The sequence below is a fragment of the Tripterygium wilfordii genome, chromosome 21, assembly GCF_013401445.1.
Source record: "Tripterygium wilfordii isolate XIE 37 chromosome 21, ASM1340144v1, whole genome shotgun sequence".
Classification (NCBI taxonomy): domain Eukaryota; kingdom Viridiplantae; phylum Streptophyta; class Magnoliopsida; order Celastrales; family Celastraceae; genus Tripterygium; species Tripterygium wilfordii.
Window position 1 is genome coordinate 18,304,986 of NC_052252.1, and position 20,404 is coordinate 18,325,389.

At 37.9% G+C, this 20,404-nt stretch overlaps 1 protein-coding gene across 3 annotated transcripts; it reads right to left on the reverse strand.

The window, feature by feature from the left end:
• Window positions 1-13: 13 nt before the first annotated feature.
• Window positions 14-6,001, reverse strand: LOC119988616 (actin-related protein 5). 3 transcript variants are annotated; one of them, XM_038833715.1, is made up of 12 exons: window positions 5,759-6,001; window positions 5,564-5,634; window positions 5,282-5,406; window positions 4,487-4,531; window positions 3,755-3,857; window positions 3,527-3,636; window positions 2,869-2,978; window positions 2,690-2,780; window positions 2,176-2,619; window positions 1,502-1,629; window positions 825-1,164; window positions 14-718 (listed from the first exon to the last, which is right to left on the reverse strand). In XM_038833715.1, the coding sequence occupies exons 1-12, from the start codon at window positions 5,857-5,859 to the stop codon at window positions 212-214; spliced, it is 2,175 nt and encodes a 724-aa protein (XP_038689643.1). In that variant the 5' UTR covers window positions 5,860-6,001; the 3' UTR covers window positions 14-211. The 3 variants fall into 3 exon arrangements, with proteins under 3 accessions (XP_038689643.1, XP_038689644.1, XP_038689645.1); XM_038833716.1 differs by lacking the exons at window positions 5,564-5,634; window positions 5,759-6,001 and having other exon boundaries at window positions 3,755-3,867; window positions 5,282-5,385; XM_038833717.1 differs by lacking the exons at window positions 5,564-5,634; window positions 5,759-6,001 and having other exon boundaries at window positions 3,755-3,862; window positions 5,282-5,378.
• Between the last annotated feature and the right edge of the window lie 14,403 nt (window positions 6,002-20,404).

The window sequence follows — 20,404 nt, forward strand, 5'->3', positions numbered from 1 at the left end:
GTAAAACCATGACGGTGGAGGTAAGCATAGCCAATAATTACACTAAAACTGATGAAGCTCAGGATTCTACAGGGAGCAATATGGGATAATTAGCAAAAATTATCAATAGCTGGAAGCATTGGCAACTAAATATGGTGGAAACAACATCTGAAGACATGACCCGCGGAAAATTTTACTGACGGAGTATTTTGATTGCATTGTGACTAAAATTTCATAATGTGTATTGCAGCTGATATCTGCGCAACCAATCTTCACCCTTCTCGTAGTAATCCAGTCTACTAAATGTCTGCTCTGGGAAATGCAAAGCAGAAGCATAAACAGAAGCCCCACGCCATGCGTCAAGAACAGGATCCAATGCTCTGACCACGTTTATAGGAGACCCACATGGACGAATCATTCTGATTCCAGCTTCCAAGCGCTCAGCCATACCAGGGAGGAGGCAGCTCCCTCCAGTCATAAGGATTGAACTCGTCAGCCTATTCTCCAATTCTTCACATCTGGATGGCAACCTCCTTATAGAGACCCCAGCCATCTCATCTAACCCAGCCTGATCAATCCCAATTAAGTTGGGATGAAACAGTATTTCAGGGCACCGGAACCTTTCAACCCCAAGGACAATTTGGTAATCCTCCTTGGTATGCGGTCGGAACTTTGGCATGTCAGCAGCAGGTTGAAGGGTTCCTAAGTCTGGCTTGGGAATAAATGATGGGTCTAGTTCCTGCCACAAAGACTGATAAGTTAGTAGATGACCACGCCCAAAAGAAAAACTAGGACTAGAAAATAAGGACAAGCAGAACCATGGAGTAACTAGTCAACAAACTAACCTGGAGCCTAGAAGAAATTCGGTTCATCTCAGCTTCCTCATCATCTTGTCCCTCATCATCGTCATCATTATCTTTGCTCATCAGCTTGTAAAGTTGCCAGTCTTCATCTTTGGCACCAAAAGTATCCTCACCCTTGCCTCGATCAAAGGCTGCAGTGGTTAACAGGCGCATCCTTTCCCTCTGGGCAGCATTTAATCTCTCACCACGGCCCACGCCACCAGAAGCATTATTTCCATTTGTGTGCCCACCATTTGTCTTAAGTCGTTTTCGTTGCTCAACTCTCACAGAGATCTCTTTGTATTTAGCATGCAACTGCTCCAAGTAAAGTTTGGGATTCTCCCTACATTAACAAATAAGAAAAAAAACATAATGAAGAAAGACTCGATATTCAAAAGCAAATTAACATCCACTCATATCTTCAATATGGTACTTGAAATGTTTCAAGAAAATTGACGGTGCTAGTCATGAAGTCTAGACAGACAGTGCTAGTCATGAAGTCTAGACAGCACACATTTCTTGGACCAAATAATCATTTTGGAGTTCAGATGTGGAGGATATGTTTTTCCTTATCATGCTTGCCCAATCAACTCCAAACATTGTCAGGCCCCCCACCCCCACAGTGGCAAGCACACCAGAACAGAAGAAAAGAAGAAAGTTCAAATGAGTTCTGCACATACAAGCGTCTCTCTTCATCTTGTTGACTTTTCCTTTCTCGTTCTAATTCCACTTCAAAGCGCTTTTGTTTTGCTCGCTGTCGTCCATCTGACGTAGTTTTGAGAAACAATTGCCTCCTTTTTTCCTTCAGCTGACAAAAGACATTGCAAAGAGTAAATTTTATTTTCCTTTTCATGTTTGCTAATGGAGCATGTACTGTCATATATAATGTGAAAGCCCATGATAATGTAGTAGAGGTGTTTTCTGAGTGGGAGGACAAAACATAGGTCCATTTTCATATACAGTGAAGAAAATAATTCTCTGCAACAACTGAAAAATTGGACCCAATGTTGTATCCAGCCAATGTCCAAAATTATGTATATAATAATCCTGAAGATCCTGTACAATATTGCCTAATAACTTTTGATGTCTTCAGAGATTCATTAGATTCAACAATACAAATACAAAGAGATGTTTTTGTAGTGACTGAACTCAAGTAGCCGCAGCTCCAACTACTGCTACTTGAGTGCATTACAAGAGAAAAGCTTGATAAAGCATTCTTTTGTCTGTTTCTTCTCTTTCATTTCTTCAAAGTTAATGGCAAAAGTCTCGATGCAAGAAATGACAATTGCATGGCAATAAAAAGGTGAAAGAGTAGATGGCATATGAGAACCATAGGGCAAATACAGAAGGATACCTGCTCTGGGGACAACAAGTTGTCAGGGATATTGACAAGGGGATACTTTTCATTTGCAGAAGAATCTGTCTTCTCGTCAGTTTCAGCCAGGTCAGATTTTGGTTCTCCTTTTGCTTTTCTTAAAGATTGTGTTACTTTTGAAATGGAAGATTCTATCTCTTGCTTCGAGACATAGCCTGTTGTTTTTAAGAAAGATGGAACGTTATCTCCTTCAACTTGTTCAAGCTGCTGCAATAGAAATTCCAAACCATGCAATTCATTTTCCAGTTCATTTATCCTTGACGACCTCTTTGCCTCAGCCATTTCTCGCAATCGTTGACCTTGTCTCTCCTTTATAGCAGCTTTTCTCGCACGCTCCTCTTCAGAAGGACGCTCCTCTGCTGGTGGAGGTGTCCATGGAAGCTGCCAAGACCTGATCTTATCATCAGCTTCCTTGGTTCCTTCCTGCCACAAATTTGTAAAGGTAAATTTTCAGGGATCAGCAAAGAGAATGGACAGAGAGGAGCTTAGCTACCTGAAATAACCGAGCCTCCGAGGCATAATCTGGTGCAACATAACAATGTTCCATTTTCAGATCTTCAACTTTCTCCCATGTAAGCCTTGCCCTGCAATGCTCAATATGGAAGGTAATCACAAATTTAGGTTACAAGTGCAATTGTTTTTGAAGTAGAGTCGTAGTGGTTGTACTCTCACATGTGATAAGGATACTTAAGTGAAAGAAGTTGCTTTAAATAATCAGTGACGTGATAACCGCCAATATTAGTTCGACAGCATCCTTTGTAAACAGGCTCTCCATCAAGAAACTGAAAATAAAAGAACAAGCTGTCATCTATGTGAACTAGTTGGAAATATTTGATCGCCTTGGCTACATTGAACAACAGCCTTCCATGTTGAAAATTTACATCGGGAATATCATTAATATTAAAAACAAAACAATTTTGTTGATAGGGTAACAAAGGGCTGCCAACCAAGTACAAGGAGTGAGTGAGACAGGAAAAACTAAACGGCTGTCAGATCACAAAATATCATCGAGACAATTACCAAAAATCCTAAATAAACCATCAACAAAAGACTGACCACAGATAGTTTCAGCAGCAAGTAGAACGTCATAAGCTACACACAGAAAAGCACATGCCGCTGACAGATGTGTCATGGTAAATCCTCTCTTAATCCCCTCAGCAACAAAGAAAATGAAACTATACACCATCATACTCACAACATTATGTTCAGAAGCGAACCTTACGAAAGTTACTCCAAGGACAAACTTATTTATGGAGTAATACACAAGTTATTATTTTCCTGACACATCCTTTGCTAGAAGCCTTGAACTATATATCTGGGAAAAGCATACCGGAATAAAATGAGTTGTGGAAAATCCTGGGCAAATGGCAAAACCATCTTTATGACAAATCCCATGTCTCTGATTATACTTATAGCTGAATGCAGCATCAACGCCATATGCTGATATAGCAGTGAAAAGATGACACAGGTTGATTAGGACAGTAATTGACATATGCAAGGAGCTAAAAGGCAGTACAATAAAAGACGGCAATTAGCATATGCAGAAAATCAAGAGCACCTATTGCTGGAACTCCATATGTTTCAAAAAGAAGTTCTGCCATTTTAGCTCGAGAGTGGACTGGATTGCATACGCATTCAGTTATCAGCACGGGATGATCAATCTGCTCTGGCCTCAAATGAACATAAAACAAAAAAAATGAGTCATGATTCATGAAACATAAGACATGACTTTATAAAGTACACATAACAAAATTTGTAACATGAATATGCACCAGATGTCAGGATGTTACCGTAAAAACCATGCTTCATTCATGAAAATTTCACTAGATCTACTTATATCCTGAGAAACTCCTCTCAAATCTTGCTCATGCCATATTCTACACATCCTAATTACATTATCTCCAATCTTGAGAGAGTAAATGACTGAAGACAGATTGAATTAAAGTGATTTTTGAAAACAGAAAACTGCTGAATAATGATTACCACCTGACAAAACCCAGCCCTCCAAACAGAAAAAAGGGAAGGCAGAGAGAGAGAGAGAGAGAGAAATATGAATGCTAGAGAATGCAGAGAAGGCAAACAGCATGTGCATACCACAGAAATTTATGACTACTAGAGAGGGTAGAAGAACAAGATAATTATGATACATGCAGAAACAAGAGAGCCCGCTTTTTTAATGGAAGGAAATACCAATTGAAGGACAAATTGGCCAAGAAACAGGAATTATATCCTAGAATGACTGAAAAAAATCAATGCGGTAGTCCAGGCAACTTTTAAGTTTTAACAATACCTGTGATCCATTTGCTCCCAATCGATCAAACGCAAAGTCAAGTATCTGTTAATGCATAGATCAATTAGCCAATGCACCATTTAAGCGCAAAATAAATGACGATAAAAATTAAAATTATACACATAGAAAATAAAGACACATGTACGAATGCATGCAAGCAATGAAATGAAGATGCAAAGGTATTCATACATGCATAAACCTGTAGGCCTATTATGTGCATAAACCTTCATGCCTACTATGTGCAATTCCCAGTTTCTTTGATAACAATTTCTATTTTTAAGTTGTTCACAGTTTGCAAAGGATGGTCTAATTAGCTTTTTTACAAGGAAAAAAGAAGAGAAATACAAAGAATCAAGGAATACGGGAAAGGAAAATGAAGCCCTTAACTAATTTCTGCATTCCATCAATAAATCCTAGGGAAGACTTAATAACTCATTCTCTTATTCGTACACACGTGAAAGCTTCAAGATTTATAAATAAGACGGTTGTGCACAAGTGACTGCTATACATTTTTCACTAGAAACTTGTGGATAGTGAAAGTTTCTATTTTGCTTTCTAAGGAGAAGAGTGGCTTGAAACTGGGGACATGAATTACACGATAATCAAATGCAAACAAATTGACCGAATGGGTTTAAAATTAAAAGATAATAAGATATAATAGAGATGAAAGCTTTTAGTGAAAGAACACTAGATAATCGCACACTCCTTAGGATAGATACAACCAGAACCCTTCAACTCCTGCCTTGAAAAAAAAAAGGGTACTAAATTTCACTGTCAAAGAACGAAAAGGCTTACATATTCCATTATTTCGAACTGGTAAACAACATCATTATCGAAAGCAGAACGAGGCCCAGACCGAGTGCAGTCGAAGTTTTTCAACAATGCAGGGTCATGGTCACCAACAATTGTGACAGTTTCACCTGCACATCACATTAGAAAAGACCAACTCAAATCTAAAAAGAAATTACTGCCCCCAAGTTATATAGAGAATTCTAACACTCTCAAAAAGATGAAATGAGAATTAGTATCCCTCTCGTGAATTACACGATATTCCCAATTAGAATGAACTGCAATTACCAGTGGATTTGTGGCGCGGTCTCTGCACAATGTTGCGAAAAATCACTCGAGGATCAGTCTCTCCAGCCCACCTAAAACATTCATCGTAAACCCAAGACAAGAAAGCCCATCAAGATTGCAGAAACGGGCAGAGCATATATCATAAAAGAGGAAGAGAAGATGTAAAAAGAGCGAACTAGGGTTTCAGGAGAATACCCGATGCGGAAGTAGGAGGCGCCGTTGTCGATAACGATAGGAGTGGAAGAAGAGAATCGATTGTAATCGCTTTGTCGCTGTATTTGTGAAACGAATGGCATTTTCGGTCGGAAAGACGAGAGAAGTTACGGTGGATTTATCGGGGAGCTGAAGACCGGAGTTCCCAGGGTATTAGCTACAGTGACTTCATAGTTCATACTCTGCTGAGTCTCCTCGCTGGCTCGCTCCATATTTAACCCAAAAATTGGGAATTTTGAGTTAGAGAAAATATATTTCTCTGTTAAACCAGTCGAGTATAAATAAACCCAGAAGTCCATCACCAAACCCATAACCACAAGCCCATTTAGTAAAAAGGGCCCAATTCAAGTAGCCTTGAATTGAGCCTATAAAAAACCAAAACGCGGCCCCTAAATTAAATTGTTGTAGCCCAGTTGAGTATAATTTCCAGTACATTGAAGCCTGTATTGTCATCTCCAAACAGTTGGGCCCATGACCTGACGGATTTGGATAGAAGCAGAATCAGGTTCACTGGTTCGGGTCCCATATCTGATCTTACAGTCCTCTTGAAGGGATTGTTGACGTGCCCAATCTTAAGGGGTTTAAATTATTGTACCACAATAGTCAAGAGGAGGAGGCATATCTCACTTATTAAGGGTACCACTCTCTGTACTAATGGTATCTTGTACTAGTGGATTCCATCTTTGGTCTCCCACGTTTGATTGCTCTAATCAGTCCCCTTTCCATTCTATATTTGTAAAGAATTATATCTCACATCGGTTAAGTGTAAGCCGATTTGATTTATAAATAAAGATTCAATCCCTCTAAACTAAGAAAACCCTTTTAAGAGAATCACGAGTAGTTTATATGGCACTTATGTGTGTGGTATCAAATAGAGATCTTGAGTTCGAGCCTCTCCAATTCCCTTCCCCTGTAATCAAAGCAATAATGTATTTTTAAGGACAAAATCGTGCAGGTATTACGCCCAGAGCGAACAATACATCTTTGGTTATTTGGGTTGGTTTTATGCGATACCATATATACGAGTATCTAATTTATAATAATATTTTCTTGTATGACTAGTACTTGTGTAGTCAGGCCTACTCGCATAGAAGTTTTTCACATGATGACGTGATGAATTGGGTCAAAGCTCATCGCATAGTCACAAAGATATCGTTCATCGTAAGGATCGAACTCATGACCTTTCCAGTCCATGAAGTTTGATCGAAGAGTTGAAGTCAACATTGATTTTGAATTCAGTCAAACTTTATAACCTCCAATTCGATTTATTAGAAAACACCGCCAACTGTACCCAGAGTTGAAGAATGTGAATTGAAGCTGCCTAGGTCAACCAATAAAGAAAAGCAAGTAAACATACATTCTTGAATTGAACCAATCGTGTATAGACACCTGGGTAACCCATGCATCATTTACAACCGAGAGAAGAAGAAAGCACACAATCAAAGGGTGACAAGCATACAAGACATTTTCTTAGATGATGTTCTGACCACATTTTGTGCCTTTTGATGTGATGAAATGACACCATTTACACCATTGATTGAATCATTTCTAGCTAGGGTGTAGACCTGTAGACGAGGAGGAGGAGGAGGAGGAGAGAAGAGAAATCTCTTGCATGGATCATCATAGTCAACATCATGCATGATCATCACCCCCATTTACTCTACGTTTACTTTCACTATCTTCCTTTAAAACTAATATATCCATAAAGGTTCTGGTTGACACTGCAGGGATGATTCCACTAATGAACTGTGAAGTAATTATGTGTGTGAGAGAGAAAGGACACAAATAGTAAGTTGACAGAAAGAGGGTAATTTCCCTGATGAACAAGAACACCACAGTTGGGTATCAAAACTCACACTCAGATTCGACGTTCATGTAAAGGCCAGCCTAGCTAGCTAGCTAGCTGGATTAAGGTACACTACTTTCTCATCTCCCGATGCATATTGGAGAGATTTGATTTCATTGGTAACAACACCAACTCACGACTACCTAAAAATTCTTTCTTACAATTTTGTTCTTGGCATTAATGATGCATATGTTTTGGATTATCTACGACCCAAAACATTAATATCTTGGACTTCATAATAGTGTCTAATATGTAATCAAATGACGGAATTACCATGCTGGCCTTTGGGTTATTTGGTTTCAGCTATACATTTTGTCCACACAATTTTATTACTCAATTATTACAAGTCGAAGTGTAACTCATTGACAAGCTTAACGACTATGTGTTAAAGCTTAACTCACTAAGCTAGAAAAAGATATTGTTAGTTGTAAAAGAAGGGTTTTACCCGTATATATCACTCATCCCAACCAATGGGATATGTCGTTTCAACAAAAATTACACCCACAATCTCAATCCCCCAAATTAAACTCGTAACCTAACCCCGTGGTGGGATTTGACACCAGATCCTGGACAGTTTAGTCTACCAACTAACCGGGCTACCCTTGAATCTGTATATATCTGTGTTGCTAATGTAATTAAAACCACATAATTAAGGAGTCTAAAGAAAACAGACTAAGAAGGAAAGAAAAGCAAAGGCTAATGCTGTGTAAACACTAAGCACGCATGTGAGTGGTGGGTGATGATGTGGGGTTTATAACCCGCTAAAAGTATAGCGATTCCAAACCCAAATTATACTCGCAAGTGCACGAATTATTTGTAGTATAGAAGTGGCAAATACGAGTGTCGTACCCACAGGGACTGAATATTAAATATATGCAATTCCAACTCTTGTAATTATCAATGGAAACAAAATAAATAAGGATTAACACAAATAAACAAACACTAGGGATCCGATTTCACCAACTCTATTGTATTTAAATTATTTAACCGACAATTATCATTTCATTCATGCATGTCAAAGATCAAGTCCCCTAATTTATGTAATAGTCATGGGCATCTGACTTACCACGTCTATTCCCAATTGCAACCATCCATGGGCATTTGGATTGGCTAGGACAATCAAGAATGCATTAGGATTTATGGTAACTTATGTAGCGATCACAAAGATCCTAGCATTTGGCTTTTATGTCTAGGTAACTCCGGTGTTAACTGCAAGAAGCTGGTCTCAAATTGGACATGGGCATTTGCCTCAATTTGCATCATGGTAATCAAACCTAGATGGAAGCTAAGCATCAAGATTTAATTATCAATAAAGAATAGCTAATTAACACTTGACATAGCATAAATAAACTAATAATTAATCAAACCAAATTTATTTAGATACAATAGAGTGGATCCATCATCACCCTAGTAAGAGGATTAGTTCCTCATACTAGGTTTACACAACCAACAATTAATCTCACAAAATTCTAGAAAGAATATGTGAGAGAATTGTTGTAAGAGAAAAACTCAAGAACTTACTCCTTGATTTTTCTTCTCCTCTTGCCTCTTTCTCTCTTCCTTCAATGTTGTCTTGTATTCCTTCCTCTCTTTTCTCCCCCTTTTCTTCTCTCCCTAGCTCTCTATTTATAGGAAATTAGGAGCTATCCATCCATTGAGAATTTTCAAACCAAAAATATTGAATGGCCAAATATGTCAAAGGAAGAGATGTCATCACCATTGAAAAATAGAGTGTTGCACATGGCTATCCATCCATTGAGAATTTTCAAACCAAAAATGTTGAATGGCCAACCATGTCAAAGTAAGAGATGTCACCACCATTGAAAAATAGTGTTGCACATGGCCAATTTGTACTATAAAAATGATGGTGATGCATGGAATGATGTCAAGATGGTAGTGGACACAAGCAAATGAGCTCTTCACGAAATGGGCCAGCAAATGTTGAACATGGGTTGGTATGAATTGAGCCTGAAAATATAAAAAACAAATATAAAGTGAGTGAAAATGATATTTGCATTTTATGGTATAATACTCACTTTAAGCCCTAATTATCTAACAAATGCCTTAGTAATTCATTATTAAAAGTGTACATTTTTGGCACTTATCACAACCCCCAACCAGCTTATTGCTAGCCCCTAGCAATTCAAGCGTTCAGAAGATTCATGCCATATACAAAAATAATCCAATTATCTCGTTAGTATGAATACATTCAAAAATCCACCAACCACTATCACTAGAACAAGTCATTCTGACTAAATCTCATACCACCCATTCTATATTAGCGTGATGTGTAGTGCGTAGCGAATTTAACATAAATACGTGGCTTTAATTTAATCTTAACACAAACATTGCAATATCACAAGAATCATCAGACTCAATGAATAATTAATATCAAGGGATTTTATTTATCGACTCTTCATCTTTTATTTTATTATTATTATTTTTTTATATATATATAATATTTTTATGTGACTTGTGCAATGCTCAGTCTCATTAAGCTTTCTAAATGACCCTTGTAACAAGCGTTCAACCAATGACTCCCAATCCAGTTGGCTCAGGGCATTAGGTGTAAAGACACCCCAACGGGTTTAATAACTCAAGTCAAAAAGGCTACAAAACTTCACTTGTCACATAAGTTGATGTCTTGATTTTTCTACCTTTTTACGCGAACACTCACTGCTTACTGAGGCAAGAGGCCCGGTTACTCAGCAGAAAAACTTATAGACACTACCTTTTTTTTTTTTTTTATAGATGTATACATGTATCCCAAGATATTAATATTCAAAGAATTCCAATTCAACTCAAGAAAATCAAAATATTCATAATTAATCTTAAATATCATACCCCGCAAATATGTAATTCTGTGCAATTGATTCAATTATTACATAGAATAGGTGAGACAAAACTAAAGTCAGAAAAATCCACAAGTGATTATGGGTTTTCAACTCAAATTATCATCCATACTTTAGAGATATTCAGACCAATTCAGAAATATGATTGAAACATGACTTCCAAATCACAAACAAATTTTTTTTTTTTTTTAAAATACGTAACTACACAACATAGACATATCGCAAACAAACGGTTCTAAGACTCAATATTCCCAAAGCACCGTAAACAAATGGAATTTGTCTCAACACCAGGATCCTTGAGACTGGATGCTAGGTTACTATCAATCTAACTAAAGAGATCAACTACAAGTGTTTCAAGCTTGCACCTAAGGTAGCACAACACTTGTCTCCTCTAGCTACAGATTTTTTTTTTATTTTTTTTTTAACAAATCAGTTCCTCCCCCACTTAAAATCTTGCATTGTCCTCAATGGGAAAAGAAAATTAAAATAAAATAAAATAAAAATGAAAAGTACATATGCGAAGCTATGGTTCAGAGAAATACAACCTGACACAAAATATTCTGGCCGTTGGATTGCTATGTTTTCACTTTCGTATCATATCCATGATTGCGGCCATCATGTGCTCCAGTCTGTGTTGTCCATCCTCTAGTGTTTGTAGCCTCATCTCCAGCCGGGCTATCGCTGCTCATTTCCACGCTAGAGGAAGACTTCTGTTTTTTTTTTTTTTTTTTTTTTTTTGCAACTAGATAATATTACATAAAAAGAAATAGACGAAAAAGAAATATGGGTTGCCTCCCATAAGCGCTGTATTTATTGTCTGGGCAAGACAAAGTGTTCCCAACACTCAATTACCTGGATCTTGGAGAGTAATGCTGGAGACAGTTCTGTCAAGATTAGCTTCCAAATAAGGTTTGAGGCGCTGGCCATTAACCTTGAACTCGTTTCCCGTCTCCAAATTTTTAATGTCAACAGCTCCATGGGAATATACTCGAACAACTTGAAATGGACCATACCATCTTGAACGTAACTTCCCTGGAAAAAGTTTGAGACGAGAGTTAAACAAAAGTACCTTTTGACCAGGAGAAAATTCTTTCATTGCGATGTGTTGATCATGGTATCTTTTTGTCTTTTCCTTGTAAATCCTCGCATTTTCGTATGCCTCATCACGTAGCTCATCAAGTTCATTGAGTTGCAGTTTCCTCTTCTCACCAGCTGCATCATAATCAAAATTCAACCTTTTTATTGCCCAGAATGCTTTATGCTCGAGCTCCACAGGAAGATGGCAAGCCTTGCCAAAAATCAAACGATATGGAGACATGCCAATTGGAGTTTTATATGCAGTGCGATATGCCCAAAGAGCATCATTCAATTTTATACTCCAGTCAGTTCTTTTGATATTCACAGTCTTCTCCAAAATGCGTTTAATTTCTCGGTTAGAAATCTCAGCTTGTCCACTAGTTTGAGGATGATAAGCAGTGGCAATCTTATGTGTGATATTGTACCTGGCAAGAAGTGTAGACACACTCTTGTTCAGAAAATGCTTCCCTTCATCACTGATTATAGCACGTGGAGTGCCATATCTTGGAAATATTACACCCTGAAGTAACCGAATTACCACCTCACTTCTATTGGTTGGGCTTGCAACAGCTTCAACCCATTTGGACACGTAGTCTACTGCCACCAGTATATATTCATTCCCATGAGACTTGGGAAATGGTCCCATGAAATCTATTCCCCAAACATCAAAGATTTCAACCACCAAAATATTGTTGAGTGGCATTTCATTCCTGCGAGAAATGTTGCCAAGTTTCTGACAATTTTCACAGGTAGAGCAGAAAATGTGGACATCCTTGTGAAGAGTTGGCCAATAGAACCCTGATTGTAAAATCTTTGCAGAAGTTCTCTGGGTACCAAAGTGACCACCACAAGCGAATGTATGACAGAATTGTAGAATACTCTGTTGTTCTTGTTGTGGCACACACCTTCGAATGATTTGATCAGCACAATGCTTGTATAAATAAGGCTCATCCCAAAAATAATGCTTGGCTGTGGAGAAAAATTTCTTCCGTTGTTGGTGAGTCCAGTTTTTGGGAATAACACCTTTTGCAAGGTAATTAGCAATATCAGCATACCAAGGTATCTCAATTTGTACGGAGAAAAGTTGTTCATCTGGAAAAGTTTCATTCAATGGAAGCTCCGTCTTCTCACCATTGTTTGTTTGAACAATACGAGAAAGATGATCTGCCACAACATTTTCTGCTCCTTTTTTATCTCTTATCTCCAAATCAAATTCTTGGAGCAATAACACCCAGCGAATCAATCTCGGCTTTGAATCTTTTTTAGACAACAAATATTTGAGGGCCGCATGATCGCTATAGACAATCACCTTAGATCCAATCAGGTATGATCGGAATTTCTCCAATGCAAAAACTACAGCCAACAGTTCTTTTTCTGTTGTTGAGTAATTAAGTTGGGCATCATTGAGAGTACGACTTGCATAGTAACTGACATGTGGTAGCTTGTCAACTCTTTGCCCCAACACGGCTCCAATTGCATAGTCACTGGCATCACACATAAGCTCAAATGGTAAACTCCAATCTGGAGCCATCATGATAGGTGCAGATGTAAGTAATTGCTTCAATTTGTTGAATGCTTGCAAACACTCGTCATCAAAATGGAAAGTGGCATCCTTGGAAAGCAAATTGCACAATGGCCTGGAAATCTTCGAAAAATCTTTGATGAACCGGCGATAGAACCCCGCATGTCCGAGAAAAGATCGCACACCTTTTACAGAAGTAGGAGGTGGCAATCTAGAAATAACTTCAATTTTTGCTTTGTCAACGGCAATCCCCTTCTCGGAAATAAGATGACCAAGAACAATGCCTTCTCGAACCATAAAATGACATTTCTCCCAATTAAGCACCAGATTAGTCTTCTGGCATCTCTCCAGAACCAAGGCAAGATTGCACAGGCAGGTATCAAAAGATGATCCAAACACGGAGAAATCATCCATAAAGACTTCAATGATGTGGCCCACCATGTCAGAGAATATACTTGTCATGCACCGTTGAAAAGTAGCTGGTGCATTGCAAAGCCCAAATGGCATTCTTCTATATGCAAATGTCCCAAAAGGACATGTGAAAGTTGTTTTCTCTTGATCCTCTGGTGCGATCACAATTTGATTATAGCCAGAGTAGCCATCAAGAAAACAATAATGGGAATGGCCCGCCAGTCTTTCTAGCACTTGATCAAGAAATGGTAAGGGAAAGTGATCCTTTCTTGTGGCAGAATTCAGCTTTCGATAATCAATACAAACACGCCACCCTGTCTGTTTTCTTGTTGGGATGAGCTCATTGTTCTCATTAGTAATTACCGTGATTCCAGATTTCTTGGGAACCACTTGAACAGGACTGACCCATTGGCTATCAGAAATAGGATAGATGACTCCTACATCCAACAACTTCAATATTTCAGATCGAACTACCTCCTTCATCGATGGATTGAGGCGTCTTTGTGCTTCACGTGAGGATTTTGAATCTTCTTCTAGTAAAATTCGGTGCATACACATAGTGGGACTTATGCCTTTGATGTCAGCAATGGACCACCCAATGACACTTTTGTATTGTCGTAGCACCCTCAAGAGACTTTCTTCCTCTGAATCAGTAAGGTTAGCAGCGACAATGACAGGTAATGCCTCTTTAGCACCAAGATAAGCATATTTCAAATGATCTGGAAGTTGCTTCAACTCTAGCTTTGGTGGAGATTCAATAGAACGAACCACTTTCGGAAGTGAAGGACCGAGAGCTTCAAATGTACGAATCCACCTTTGATTCATTGGTTGTTGTGCCTGCAAATATGCACAAAATTCTGCAACTTCACCATCGTCTTCAACTTGCAGTTCAGGAAACGCAAGACAAGTTGCCAAATGGTCAATAGATTGATGCTCCAAAAATGAATCATAAATTGAGCCATCAACAACTTCAATGCTAAAACACTCCCCTGTATCAGAAGGGTGTCTAGTAGCTTCAAATAGATTAAATTCCACCGTTTGTCCTTGTACAGTCATGGACAAGCAACCCTTTTGTACATCCACAATAGTTCCTGCAGTGGCTAAGAAAGGCCTCCCCAAAATAATTGGTATGTTTCTGTCTTCCTCCATATCAAGGATAATAAAATCTGCTGGAAGGAGAAATGTATCAACTTTGACAAGAACATCTTCTATGATACCGCGTGGAAATTTTATTGACCGATCTGCCAATTGCAAAGTGATTGAAGTTGGTTGTAATTCCTTTTCGAGACCAAGTTGCACAAAAACTGAATATGGCATCAGATTGATGCTAGCACCCAGGTCTAGAAAAGCTTTCTCGAAAGAGACTTGCCCAACAGTACAAGGGATAGTGAAACTCCCCGGATCCTTTAGCTTTGGTGGTAGCTTCTTGTTTAGAACGGCACTGCATTGTTCAGACAACATAATCTTCTCATATGGTGCCAGTTTCTTCTTTCTGGTGCAGACATCTTTGAGAAATTTTGCATAGGGAGGAATTTGTTGAATCGCGTCAAGAAGCGGAATGTTGATCTCAACTTTTTTGAATATATCCATCATTCGCCGCATCTGGTCAGTCTTCTTCTCATTCACCAACCGGCTAGGAAAAGGCACATGAGACTCATTCATTTTATGCTTTGATAAGTCAGTTGGCTTGGGCTGAATTTCCTCATTAGGCTTTTTGGCCTTTTCACCATCGTTCTCTAAAAATCCCACAGTTGTTCCGCGTCTGGTGGTAATAGCATTGATTTGTTCCTTGCCTTTTGGATTGACTTCTGGTTGACTCGGCAATCTGCCCAGCTCCCTTTCACTTAGTCGCTCAGCAATTTGACCAACTTGAACTTCTAGTTTCTGAATAGATCCATGTATGTTGCTGAATTGTTGGTCGTACCTGTTGTTTTGCTCCGTCGTTTTCTGAATAAAATTGTTGGTGTTGAGAGCTAGAAGAGCCATTTGCTCCTCCAAAGAAGGTTTCTTTGGTTCAATAGGAACTTGTTGTGTCATCTTCTGATTGTATTGCTTACTCTGGCCTTGTCCTCCCCAACTGAAATTTGGGTGATTTCTCCATCCTGGATTGTATGTATTTGAAAATGGATTGTTGTTGGGATGGAAGCCACCTTGTCCCACATAATTGGTATGTTCTTGTTCAGCGTTAGAAGACATAGGACATGTTTCCGTGGTGTGGTTAGATTGAGAACAAATGGCACACATCTCAACTTGGGTTGCTTGTTGGGAAGATGAAATTGCTTTCATTAACATGTCAATCTTCTTCTCCATGGCTTGCAACTGAGGTTGGTTTTCTACTCTGGTGTGGACTTCATATACGCCTTTTGGAAGCTTTACCCCTTGCTTTACTCTAGATGAAAATTGTTGAGAATTTTCACTTAAAGTTTCAAATAAGTCAAAAGCTTCTTCACTGCTTTTCTCCATTAATATGCCTCCACAAGCTGAGTCTACGATGCTTGTGTTTGTTGCGTCGAGTCCTTCATAAAAAGCTTGAACTTGATCATCTTGTGACAAGTTGTGGTGTGGACATTTTAGCAGTAGCTGTTTAAAGTTATCCCAAGCTTCATAAAATAAGTCCCCATCTTTTTGCTGCCATGTTTGAATTTCCTTTCTTAATTGCTTCGTCTTCTGGGCTGGGAAAAATTTCTTCAAGAATTTTGTTGCCATTTGCTCCCATGTAGTGATCGATCCTGGGGTCAAAGAGTTGAACCACAGTTTCGCATTGTCTTTGAGAGAAAATGGAAACAACATGAGTCGTACTTCTTCTGACGTCAAGCCCTGAACAGATTGTGTCTTACAGAGTTCAAAGAATTCTCTAATGTGTAGGTAAGGGTCATCAAATGTTGTGCCTCGGAAATGTGGGACTGCATTGAGTAGAACTGGAGAGAATGTGGCATTGCTTTGGACATTGGGTTGAAATGCTATGCTGGATGGCTGCTCCATATTCTGAGGTATGAATGAATTCTTCATTGGCCTCCGAGCAGGTGCATTGACTGGTGGATTTGCAATTCTAGCAAGAGCATTCTCAGGATTCTCTTCTGCCATATTTCCTCTTACTTCTCTTCTCAGTTGTGCAAGAGTTCGTTCAATCTCTGGATTGAATTTAAGAAGATTTGGATTTTGAGATCGACGTCCTTGCATAAAAGAAAATGTCAATGATAATAACCCCCTTTTTTTATTTTATTTTATTTTAATTATTTTTTTAACAAAATTAAAAGAGTGAATATACACAAAATAAAAAAAATTTAAAATAAAATAAAATAAAATGGGGCAAAGAGGCCAACCATAAATATTAACAGAAATAAAAGGTTATTTTAGGCGGCTCAACCGACCATATATATATATATATATATATCTATACGGGTGGGGCAGTGTAAAGCCAACCACAAATATAAATAATACTGTATAAATAAATAAATGTTACTGTTAGTGGCGGAAATTTAAATGTTAGTAAGTGTTAGTGACAGTTATTATAAACAGATATGGGCGGTAGCAGTAGAACCAGCCAATAATATATAGTTAGATGGGGCAGTTAAGCCATCCACAAATATAAAACTGAAAAACCTTCCATTAAGGAGGTGTAGTATACTAATATTAATATATAAATATATACATATATACAAGAGTTAGATAACAATATATTAAATCAGTCCCCGGCAACGGCGCCAAAAACTTGATGTGGGGTTTATAACCCGCTAAAAGTATAGCGATTCCAAACCCAAATTATACTCGCAAGTGCACGAATTATTTGTAGTATAGAAGTGGCAAATACGAGTGTCGTACCCACAGGGACTGAATATTAAATATATGCAATTCCAACTCTTGTAATTATCAATGGAAACAAAATAAATAAGGATTAACACAAATAAACAAACACTAGGGATCCGATTTCACCAACTCTATTGTATTTAAATTATTTAACCGACAATTATCATTTCATTCATGCATGTCAAAGATCAAGTCCCCTAATTTATGTAATAGTCATGGGCATCTGACTTACCACGTCTATTCCCAATTGCAACCATCCATGGGCATTTGGATTGGCTAGGACAATCAAGAATGCATTAGGATTTATGGTAACTTATGTAGCGATCACAAAGATCCTAGCATTTGGCTTTTATGTCTAGGTAACTCCGGTGTTAACTGCAAGAAGCTGGTCTCAAATTGGACATGGGCATTTGCCTCAATTTGCATCATGGTAATCAAACCTAGATGGAAGCTAAGCATCAAGATTTAATTATCAATAAAGAATAGCTAATTAACACTTGACATAGCATAAATAAACTAATAATTAATCAAACCAAATTTATTTAGATACAATAGAGTGGATCCATCATCACCCTAGTAAGAGGATTAGTTCCTCATACTAGGTTTACACAACCAACAATTAATCTCACAAAATTCTAGAAAGAATATGTGAGAGAATTGTTGTAAGAGAAAAACTCAAGAACTTACTCCTTGATTTTTCTTCTCCTCTTGCCTCTTTCTCTCTTCCTTCAATGTTGTCTTGTATTCCTTCCTCTCTTTTCTCCCCCTTTTCTTCTCTCCCTAGCTCTCTATTTATAGGAAATTAGGAGCTATCCATCCATTGAGAATTTTCAAACCAAAAATATTGAATGGCCAAATATGTCAAAGGAAGAGATGTCATCACCATTGAAAAATAGAGTGTTGCACATGGCTATCCATCCATTGAGAATTTTCAAACCAAAAATGTTGAATGGCCAACCATGTCAAAGTAAGAGATGTCACCACCATTGAAAAATAGTGTTGCACATGGCCAATTTGTACTATAAAAATGATGGTGATGCATGGAATGATGTCAAGATGGTAGTGGACACAAGCAAATGAGCTCTTCACGAAATGGGCCAGCAAATGTTGAACATGGGTTGGTATGAATTGAGCCTGAAAATATAAAAAACAAATATAAAGTGAGTGAAAATGATATTTGCATTTTATGGTATAATACTCACTTTAAGCCCTAATTATCTAACAAATGCCTTAGTAATTCATTATTAAAAGTGTACATTTTTGGCACTTATCAGGTGACATTAGGGTTTCTATTTGGAGTAAGCTAAGTAGCTAGATGGAGAAGAAGCTAGCAATGCAATATATATACATACATACACATATATATATAAAATATAGTACATTAGCAGCAGCAACTGCATGCATGTGTGTGTGTTCAGCGAGATTTAAGGGCTGCAGGCTGCATGTGTTTGACGCATCATCTCAAACTTGATTAGGGTGCTGCGCCACATGAGTAGCTAGGGTCAGGCCCCTAATGAACAAAATTAAGCAATCAATTATATATTAAGTAATTTTACTACTTGTCTCTATTAATTATATGCTGTACTAAATAAATTGAGGATATTGTTTGATTTAATTAGGTTTAAACAAGAGGATAACGTTGTTGGTGGGGCTGGCACCAGAAAAGCAGGTGGTTCCCACTATGTGTGAAAAGAAGATCTCGACCAAATCAAATTTTAAATTAAAAGCTAGCTTAATTAGCTTTACTATGATTCTCTTCTTTTGCTCTGTTGGATTATTCTGGGTCGACCAATAAACTACCTACCTGTCAAGATTAACTGCATGCGAAGATCAACTGCATAATATGATTAATCAATGCAAAAGATATATTAGGGTGACAGCAAAAGCAGGCATTGGTGACTGGACCAGGTACGAGGATTGTGTCATTATTTTGTTTGTTTTGTGGTTCCACTTCCCACAATCCCACTTCTCCGTGTTCGCTGCCTCTCTCTCTCTCTCTCTCTCTCTCTCTCATCTAAAAACAAAGTATGTACGTTTGCAGCCCCGTCAATCGATGTCACCTCGAGTACTCCTTTCTCTCTCTATCCGTCTATGATTATTTCGAGGGTTTTCTCATGTATTGAAAATATTTGGGTGATAGGGTAGTGGATAATGCCATTTTTTTTTATTTTAATACCTTAATTAGGTCGAAGTAGATCACTTTGATTTTAAGTATGGATATCACTTTGGAAGAACCCTAGCTACACCTTTCAAATTTCGTGCACATGTTGCGTACATACTCAAGTAAGAGCAAATATGGATTAGTTGGTTCATCTAAAACAGGTCCTGCATGTTAAAATGACCCACTTCAGAAGATACGTATAATATTGAATTCACAGGAACAACCACCATATCTATCTATATATATACATACTTTCTTATATACCAATGTCTGTAAAAAATAAAAGTTCATGGACTTCTCATCTCAATCATTGTACATGACCAACGACATATATTAAAGATGGTTATGAGAAATTGCAAAACAACCCAAATGATTTCATCTTTCTCACTGGAGGTGTACCATCTCTGATCAATTTTCGGCAAAACGGTTACTGGAGGCAGAGGACCCAAATTGGACCTGCAATTACCCATTTTGACTCAAAAGTTGAGGATCCATGGTTCATGATGACATTTTAATCTCAACCGTTGGTTAGATCTAACGGCTGACATGAAAATTCCGTAATTTTTATGTTTTACGGGCGTCCATATGTGAAAAAGTTTGTCTATATATACATGCAAAAAAAGTAACATATTGATCTTATTACTACATTTGAGGTACCAAACAATCCATTTAATTAATTCGATTTTCAGTTCTCTGTACAAGAAGAAGAAAAGAAAAACTAAAGAGAATTATGGAGTACAAGTTATAATTCAAAATGGTGCGTTTCGAATTACCTTCGAGTATTGCATGAACCTAGCCATAATTCAAAACTGATGTACTTGTCGCATATACTATTGCTTCAACTGGCTTTCCTAGTCCCGTAAGTGGTAATCAATCACATGAGGGAAAGGAAAAAAAATCACAAAATAAAGTTGTAGTCATGTCACCAAGGTGAAAGAAAAAAATCTAAGTG

Bases quoted from the DNA above. Each gene is read 5' to 3' on its own strand.
- LOC119988616 (XM_038833715.1), bottom strand. From the start codon at position 5,859: ATGCCATTCGTTTCACAAATACAGCGACAAAGCGATTACAATCGATTC. The intron at 2,620-2,689 runs GTAGCTAAGCTC...AATTTGTGGCAG, and splicing joins CGGAGGCTCGGTTATTTCAG to GAAGGAACCAAGGAAGCTGA. The intron at 719-824 runs GTTAGTTTGTTG...TCTTTGTGGCAG, and splicing joins GAATTTCTTCTAGGCTCCAG to GAACTAGACCCATCATTTAT.